Source organism: Primulina huaijiensis, chromosome 15 (assembly GCF_012295235.1).
Source record: "Primulina huaijiensis isolate GDHJ02 chromosome 15, ASM1229523v2, whole genome shotgun sequence".
Lineage (NCBI taxonomy): Eukaryota > Viridiplantae > Streptophyta > Magnoliopsida > Lamiales > Gesneriaceae > Primulina > Primulina huaijiensis.
The window spans coordinates 15,206,670-15,216,055 of record NC_133320.1 but is presented as its reverse complement, the minus strand read 5'-3'; the positions used below and the strand labels follow the sequence as shown (position 1 = coordinate 15,216,055).

The 9,386-nt window shown below is 33.3% G+C and overlaps 1 protein-coding gene across 1 annotated transcript in view; it reads right to left on the bottom strand.

Annotated features, from left to right (window-relative positions):
• Positions 1 to 3,347: 3,347 nt before the first annotated feature.
• Positions 3,348 to 9,386, bottom strand: part of LOC140959327 (uncharacterized) — a 14,977-nt gene continuing 8,938 nt past the window's right edge. The window contains exon 6 of the mRNA XM_073417185.1: positions 3,348 to 3,488. Coding sequence (XP_073273286.1) covers positions 3,348 to 3,488 — 141 coding nt within the window. The remainder of the gene's footprint in view (positions 3,489 to 9,386) is intronic.

The window sequence follows — 9,386 nt, the reverse complement described above, 5'->3', positions numbered from 1 at the left end:
TTGACGGAAATCATAACACTCGAATATCGCATATGATTATCGAATAAATTCATATTTTGATTTAGGATCTTTGTAGTTGATTTACTAACCTTCCTCGATGATATTAACACACTTCGATGGTCTGGCGCCGATCACAAACGGAAAGGAATCAATTTTGCACAATCCAAATGCTTAATATTGTGATATGATTTGTGTTGTTTGAAATGAATGTCTCGGCCTTCTTTATGCTTCCGAGAACCAAAACAATATTATCACTTCAATTTTTTTTGTGTAGTGGAAGTTTTAAAAGAAGTTATCCAACCAAAATAACTACTCCCTCTTAAATTCAAATTTAACATTTGAATTCTATTTGGTTCGGGTCGGGTCAGCCCTCATGGGCGACCCATTACCATTAACCCATTTATTATTTCTTACAATAATAAAATGTAAAAGTTAATATTTTTGCATGAGAATTTATATCTTTTTAACACCCATAATCCCTCACTCTTCGTACGTACCCATATATACCCTACAAATAGATTTTCTGACTTACACGTGAATTGAAAGAATTGGCAATTAATGTTTTGAAAGCATTANATTTCAGTATCACCGGTTAATTATTGTAATATAGTACGTTAATTGGGACAGCTTGGATGGAGCGTTTATTGCATAGGTGTGGCTAATAAAAAATTTCTGGGTCCATCTCATTCATATTTAATAATGAGTAGGTCTTTTGTGAGTCTGTGTTACGAATCTTTATCTTTGAGACGGGTCAACCTTACTGATATTCACAATAAAAAGTAATACTCTTAGCATAAAAAGTAATATTTTTTCCTGGATGACCAAAATAAGAGATCCGTCTCACAAAATACGAGCCATTTTGTGAGACCGTCTCACACAAATTTTTGCCGACCCATTTTGTGAGACCGTCTCACACAAATTTTCGCCTTAATAATAAATACCTTAAGGTGCAAGTTTTCCCACGTTTGTGAAGTCAAATTAAAATTTATGTGTGTGTGTTATTGAAATTGGAGTTGGTGCAAGAGTATGAATTTTAGATATGAACTTAGAATTATACGGGGCAAAAACACTATTTAATATCTAATTTAAACAAAATCTTAATTCGATTTTTTTCTTTAACCGTTTCCAAATCAGTCATTTATCTTTAGATTTACTCAATTTGGTCCTCCAAGCATAGAAACTTTAAAAAAATGCCCAAAATAACTTTGATTGTGTTATAAAATCCCTAGAAAAAGCAATGAAAATGGTATCAAAGTCAAGATTTTTTTTATTTCATACATATAAAATAATAATTATTAAATAGTTTATCTTGCTGAGGAGGAAATATTATCAAATTAAGGATCCAAATATAAGTTCGAGATTTATTTTTTTCAAATTTTATTCGATTCACACTTAATTTGTGTTAAGAAATTGCTTGGATTATTTTAGTTTGGAGCAGTATTATGCTTTTTGTTGTTTAGTTTTGTGTTTGCAGGATAAAGACAATTAAAAGGAATGTTTAGGAGGAGGAAAAGATTGAAAAGATAAGGATTGGAAGATTTGCAAGGGTCAAAATTGTGTAGGGGTCGAGTAGCCAATCGCCTACTACCAATGGGAAACAAGCACTAGTAGAATTTCCTTGATTTACTTCGCATATTAAATGAAGTAATAGGTAGATAATTGTCGAAGTAGACGCACGTGAAGTAATAGGGTACCATTTTACTTCGCATTATCACCGAAGTCGTATCCAAAAAATTAGCGTAGTCTTTGGTCGGTTAAATGAAGGAAAACCGGTCCGAAATTAGATCGATGTCGAAGTAAAACAACGTCTTCTACGTCATCGATTTTGTAAAGCGCATGAGTAATAGCTTATATATAACTGTATAGTTTACATTGAATGAAGAAGTAAATGTGTTGTATAACTTCACATGTTTTGTATTTTTGTGAAGTAATAAATGCGATCGACTTGGTGTGAAAGTGATAGACCGTCGCTATTGGTTTTCAATATTAATCGTCGCTAATTAGCGACGATTTTAGAGAAACCGTCTAAATTAGCGACAGTACTAAAAATCTGTTGCTAATTATTGACAATTAATCTCAAAAATCGTCGCTAATTAGCGTCAATTTTTAGTGAAACCGTAGCCAATAAGCAACGGTCTCCCTCAAAACCGTCCCTATTTAGCGACCGTTTTAAAAAACCGTCACTAATTAGCGACCGTTTTTACAAACCGTCGCTAATTATATAATTTTTTTTTAAAAAAAATTAGTTTTATATTTCAATAAAAAATATTTAGTTTTATAATTATTTGTACATATTTTTAAATAATCTTCTTAACTCATCTAAATATCATATTTTTAAATTTGTAAAAAATCTATAAAATGATTTAAACGATAAAATAAGCGAACAAAAAAATTAAATTCATGATCATAAAAAAAAAAATCAAAGCTAAAAAATTTAGCCTAAAACAAAACTAAAATCCTCCAAGAGAGAAAAATGGACCGAAGATGTGAAGTATTGCGGAGGAAAAGGAGGTGAATATTTATAGGCAATTGACGACGGTTTTAAATAATCTGTTGCAAATTGGCGACAGTTTTATTTAATCCGTCGCTAATTGACGACGGTTTTAGTTAAACTGTCACTATTAGCGACAGTTTTGTAAACCCGTCGTCGATTTATTCAAACCGTCGATAATTAATTTGGCGACGGTTTTAAAAAGTCGTCGCAAAGTTTTAAATATCGACAGTGTTTTACCCAAACCGTCACAAATATTTGCGACGATTTTTTAAAAACTGTCGCTAAAAGATTTGTTTTTTGTTTGTTATTTGATCTTTTATTACTTCACAATTTACATTTAATGACGAAATAATAGATTTAAAAGACTTCATTTTTTTTGTATTGTAGTGAAGTAATTAATGGATAATGGCTTCACATTGTGTTGTGGCGAGGTAAATTCTTTCTTTAACTTCGACACAATTTTAAGGGATTGAGAAATAATTTAAGGGAAATTAATTAAAATTATGGTACATTTTTTTACTTCATTAAATATAAATTTCAATTTTTTTTAACTTTTTACTTCATCAAAACTACTCTGTCGGAGTATAATGTTACAAAAAATTAGAAGTGAAGCCCATGTTTTTTTAATTGTGAAGTAAAAAATAATGTTTTACTTCGCCGGTGTTATTACCGGAGTTGATTGGTATATACTACTTCATAATTAATAATCGCCGAAGTAACCAATGACGAAGTAAAAACCAATAATTCTACTAGTGAAGGAGAACCCGAGAGCATGCGGTGCTTCAGCGCCGAGAACATGACGCCTAAGCTCCGAGGATGAAAAGAGTTGGCCCCAATCGCCTGCATTGGCGCTTCAGTGCTCATTCCGTGCAGATGCGGAACCTGAATGCCGAGCAACAGGTGCCTTAACATGAAAAGCATGCAACAATAACACGGATAGTTCATAAGAGGCACCCGAGCGCCACTCACTTGGTGCCTCAGCGCCGAGATAGTCCTGCATGAATACAACTCAGCAATTTCTACACATCAAAAAACGATCCCGAGAGTATTAAAAAGAAGATATCATCATATTCAAAAGGGGGCCCTTTTCATTCATCTTTCACTCTAGAACACTCAACAACAGAACGCCCAAGTAAGACTACATACAACTACGCATTCAAGGAGGCTCGAATTTGAGACATGGGAGCGAATGACAAGGGGTATTTGAAACAAAAGATGAAGAAAATTCATACAGGGATGGAAAATCAACTTTACTTTCTGATTTTTATTATCTGTCTTGATTTATGATGATATTTTTTAATATATCTATGTGTTTAATTATTTCATCATAAAATTTTGTTTGTTTCTAGAGATTGACGTAACTCGATTTGGATTTTATGTTTTGAATATTATTTTGCCTATTATTATTTTTTCTTACACTTTATTTGTGATATCTGGAGTTTTTTGCGTTCAATTAACTGATCACTAATTAAATCGTTATATTTATTTGAAATTTGCCAATCTGAAGAGGGCATTTTTGAATAAGACCATAGGAAGACAGAATCTAGGATAATTGGAGAGTTCAGGAGGCCTATAACTTCTTTCGAAATCGTCGAAAGAGAATCATAGAACTTGATTAAATTATTTTGATGCTTGATTTCTGATATATAAAATTTACTCGGCACTCGGAAAAAACAGTAAATAACACTTAAGGGTTCTTAGCTTATAAATTAGAATAGGTAAAAATGAAACATTATATCTAGAACATGTCTCAGATTATGTATCCAAAGTTGTCCTTGAAATTTTGTATTATTTAATTTACTTTAGTTTATTAAAATCTTTGCGTTGACGTGTTTAATTTGGAGTTTTTAATCTAATTTATTATTTACTATCTTTTAATTTGATTTATTTTGTTTCCTATATATATGTCTGCAGTTTATGGAAAGATCTTAAATTTTTGAAATTGCACACACAGTCGGGCTGAGAAATATAAACTAGGTGCTTCTTGGAAGACAACCCAAGAATTTTTAGTTTTTATTCATTTATTTTAAATATTTAACTTTTTTAGTATTAGCGTTTTCAATATTTGTCTCTTTTTCAAATTTTTGTCGATTGTGTGGAGACAAAGTTTGAGGTCGTCACCCCCACTATATCCCAACCCGCTGAAAGTGAGAAGAAATATGGAAAAAACCTATACCCAAGGATTCAAATCATATATTCATTATGAGTTACTTTATTTTTACATTATCTTATTGAAATTAGATCGATTGAGGTGCTCGAATGCGCAATCGAAGTTCAAAAATAATTTTTAATGCAAAGAACGAGCACCTCAATATACTAATGTGTAGCAAATACAATAAAACACACAAATGTCATACATAGGGTGTTTAAGAAAATATACCTATCAATCACAATGGATTGATGATGGCTTCAATTAAGATGATGAACAACTTAGATCTTCAAAGGTACTCAAATCTACAAGCTTTCCTTGAGCACTCCTTGCTCAAAATCAAGCCCACCACCAACAAGCTAAATCCACTCTAATTTTGCACTACAAAAATTAGAGCATTTTTCCCTTGAGAAAAGAGAGTTTCCTCAACAATTGAAGAAAGAAAAATGAAGGTGAATATTGATGAAAATTTCGGCCACCATGAGGGAGAAGAGAAGGGAGAGTAACTTTCTTGGTTTATGAAAATGTGATAAAGTGCATGAGCATGCCATGCATTGTTTTAATGAAAAAGTTGCCCCAACTCTTCACCTCCCTTGCATGCTTTTCTATTTGGGTTTGTAACAATTACAAAGTCCATGGACTTTTATTTAAATGTCTCAAACAAATTTGAAACAAATTAATCCTTACTTGATTTTACTCAAGCTCACTAGTTGAATAATTATTTTCTATTGGGCTCTACAATTAATTGGAGTCTACTAGGCCCACTAGTGTTTAATTAATTCAACACGTGAAATAATTTAATTTAGTCCATAATAATGTTTGTGAAAATCACAATTTTCAAATACATTATTTATTTGGCCAACTTTTAATTTAAGAACACTTCCACAAATTAAAAGTTGCATTCCCCATAATCTTCTTATAGAAGTCATACTTCCATTTTTTTTTCTGCTTATAAACTCCTTTATAAGCCGTTCAATACATTGAACTATTTTACTTCTCAACGGGATCTAGAACGTTAGCACTTGTGTGGCCCTCAATGGTTCAATGATACAACTAGCCGTGGGTTCACATCTCCATGTGATTCGAGACTAAACATGTCCTTATATGAGCATACCCCGATTGATCCATTCTTATTTATCAACTCCTTGATAATAAGAACGTCAGAACTCAAGTCTGATAGTACCCAACCAATCATGTTAAACGTCTAGCAGCATCGCTTACATGATTCCCTAGATATCAAATGATAGTGCCTGCATGAACCAATCTATTATCGTTAGCGTACAGTACAGTCCCTTCATCTCATATATCCCGACCGATTCGACAACTATTGGTATATCGAGAGCTGTCAAAGAATCGATAATATGTGTCATGTCGTAGTTGTATCGATGGTGTAATCTATGAAACTCCTTTCATAATTACCACCAACACTCTGATAAGAGATTTCATACTACATATACATAGGATATCCATACCCGAAGGTAAGCGGTGAATCCCCGACTACAATGCAACGACTCCTATATGTTTCGACAAAACACCCAACCTTGCCACCTGAAGACCCCATATGAGTCGGTAAACAAGTCAAAGTGCAACGCTAGCATATAGAGTCTCAATGTAGTCCCGGGTCATAAGGATTAATGGTGTACAACCATAAACTAGGACGTTTCCACTCGATAAATTAGAACCACTTGGAAAGTCCTATATGGAGGGTTGTTCAATGCACTCTACTAGGAGCACCTATCTGCATGCTCGGACATCGCAATGTCCCCTACCAATGAAACATGGTACTCACATCGCAGTTACTAGTCTCAAACTCAAGCGGCATATATTCTTCTTAACGGTGGCTGAATCGACTAGGAACTGTTTAGAATATACAATATTCCAAATATGAGTTTCATGATACTCATCATATGAGCATGTCATATTCTTTCTACTATTTGTATATTCAAGGACTTTATTTATACAACTAGCATGGGTATACAGATAAAGATGTGCCAAAACAATAATTTTAAATATAATTAAAATAAAGATTGTTTATACTTAGAGTTTTATTGTGAACACTCTGCCAACACTTGGCTCGACTGGCACCTACTCTAACACTTTTAACATTGAGAACAATATATGATTTCAAGTTTGGTGGGTATTTTATTATTTTAGAAGTTTTTTATGGGATTTTTTTTAAGATAAGATGATGTTAGAATGGTTGTCCAGTGATTCTTGCGAGCAGTTCAATTTTAGTATATAAAAAAAATTAGTGCCTATTGAGTCAGAGTTGTGGAAAACAAGTAAAATTGTGGCCAATTATGAAGATGTATCGAGAAAATCTTTTAACACAAATTTATTGAGTTTATGTGCATGTTATAATGGCTTTTGAGTTCACATCTTCGTATGCACTATTGTCATGATCAGAGACACCTATGCTTAGAGAGGACTTGAGTTTTTTATTACATGGAATAGACAATTGGATTCTGAAACTCAGTTGATAATCATGATAAGTGCAAGAATTGCACTTAATTTATATGAGAATCTGTAGGACCGAGTGCTTGTCGTTTTACCAAAAGCTATAGCTGGTGGTAAAGGTGCAACTCAAATCTTTTAAACCGCACAGCAACTCAAGCACCATGGTTCGATCGCTCTACCAAGCAGGGACAATTATTGCACCCAACAGAATCCATTTGAATTATATTCGTTTCGGACAGAATTACGCTTGGTATTTGTTTTTTTTTTTTGTCGTGCAGGAGATAAACCATTAATGGATGATTGATGATGATTAGAGGAAAGTTTGAGGTCGAACGGTTGATGGACGAGAGCCACAATGGTACTGTGTGTGGGGATAAGTGCCGCAGCGCCACAAAAGAAGCGCCGCAACGCTATCATGCTAAGTTATTAGCGCCTAGGGGCTGACGAGAGGCGCCGCAGCCCAACACCTTAAAGAGACGGGCGCCTAGGCGCTGCTTGTGCGCTAGTGGCAGCGAGAATCAAACAAATGAGCTTCAAACTACTACCCGTACGAGGGATAAAAGAATGAATAGGGTTGTAGAAGAAGGGTAGCCGTTTTTTGGAGAGAAAATGTGAGCGAGAGACGAGGAGACGCACGAGACGAAGAATCAGAGCGTTAAGATCGATCACGAAGACGAAGAACGACGAATCTGGGGACAGAAACGTCACTTCTGATTTGTCATCTAATCTTTCGCCTTTTTATTTCTTGTGTTGCGATGTTTAAATCTTCGAACATGTTTTGTTTTTGTATAGATTTCGTTAAGAACTAATTTTCCAGTCTAGAGGATGATGTAGCTTTGTGTATACAATAATTTGACGTGGTTATTTATATGATTGAATTTATTTTGGTTTAATTGTGTTTATCTGACTTCAGTTTACTGGCCATAAATTATTTGTTTGTCTGATTAATTCTATAACTCGGAAGAGGGACTAGGATTATAGATCATTAGAGACACATCGTTGAATGTTTATATCGTTGGGAAGGCGTATAACTTTAGCGAGGCCTGGGTAAGAATATCGTTTGCATTTATCATTTAAACTTAGGAATGTTTGGATCCAAGTTTGAACGATACAACTTATTCGTCACTTAGGAAAGGAGGAATAAAATAATTAAGTTTTCTTGGCCAATAAATAATTTGAATTCATCAATATAAATTAAATTGGAATAATTATCGTGGAAACCTAGTGAAATCACTCCTCTAGATATTTTTTCTCATTGATATTTTCTCGATTCGGTGATTCGATCAATACTTATTTGCGATTAATTCGTTTTAAGCAAACAAAACATCTTATTGATTCTTCTAAATAAAGTCGTGACTATTTTAATTACAAGAACTGATATATTTTTAGTCATACACTCCTCGTGGGAACGATACTTTACTTTCATATATTAAAACTTGACAACCATGCGCTTGAGAGTTGAAAATATGCAACAAGTTTTTGGCGCCATTGTCGGTGAGTGTCAAAATTTAAATTTATATCATTATTGTTACCAATTAGTCTAGATTTTCATTTAGAGTTATTTTTTTATTATAATAATCACTGATTTGTTCATTTTCTCTGTTTGATAGTGCATTCAAAGATCGCAAAGACCTGACTTGCTTATCTTTGATCCGGAGATCGAAAAAAATGCGCGAAGACTAAGAAAAACGAGAGAGAAGAGATCCAAGCTATGCCAAAAACAGAGAAAATGACAGACATAACCCGCCAGAGGCTATACCTATCAGAGATAACTTCCGACCAGTGATCAACACTCATTATTGTGGCGTTGCTCGGTGCTACTACTTAAATTATAATTCACCCAAGTGTAGGTTGTCTGCAAGTAATATATTTCGTAAGTACGAGATCGATCCACAGAGAGGTTATTTTAAGTTTAAATTTATTAATTTATAGATTACCAAATGCAAGAACGAAGTTTACAAATTATAAATTTTGTCAAGGCTCGAGGATTTATTATTGGTTTATGCAATATTTTTTAACTAAAAGTAAAACAAAAGAAACCACCATAAATTATGGTTCCAAGAAAATTAAATATTTAAACACACACCTAATATAATATAGTTCCCACTATAGAAAATACCAATTCATCGATATTTTATATATGCTACCTATGATTATATATATAACTATATAAATATATAACTACATAAAATAAATGTTAAATTAAATCATTATATTTAATTTAGAACAACCGGCACTGCCACGCTATTGCCTAAATGAAATATATGATTTAATAAGTTAGATGCG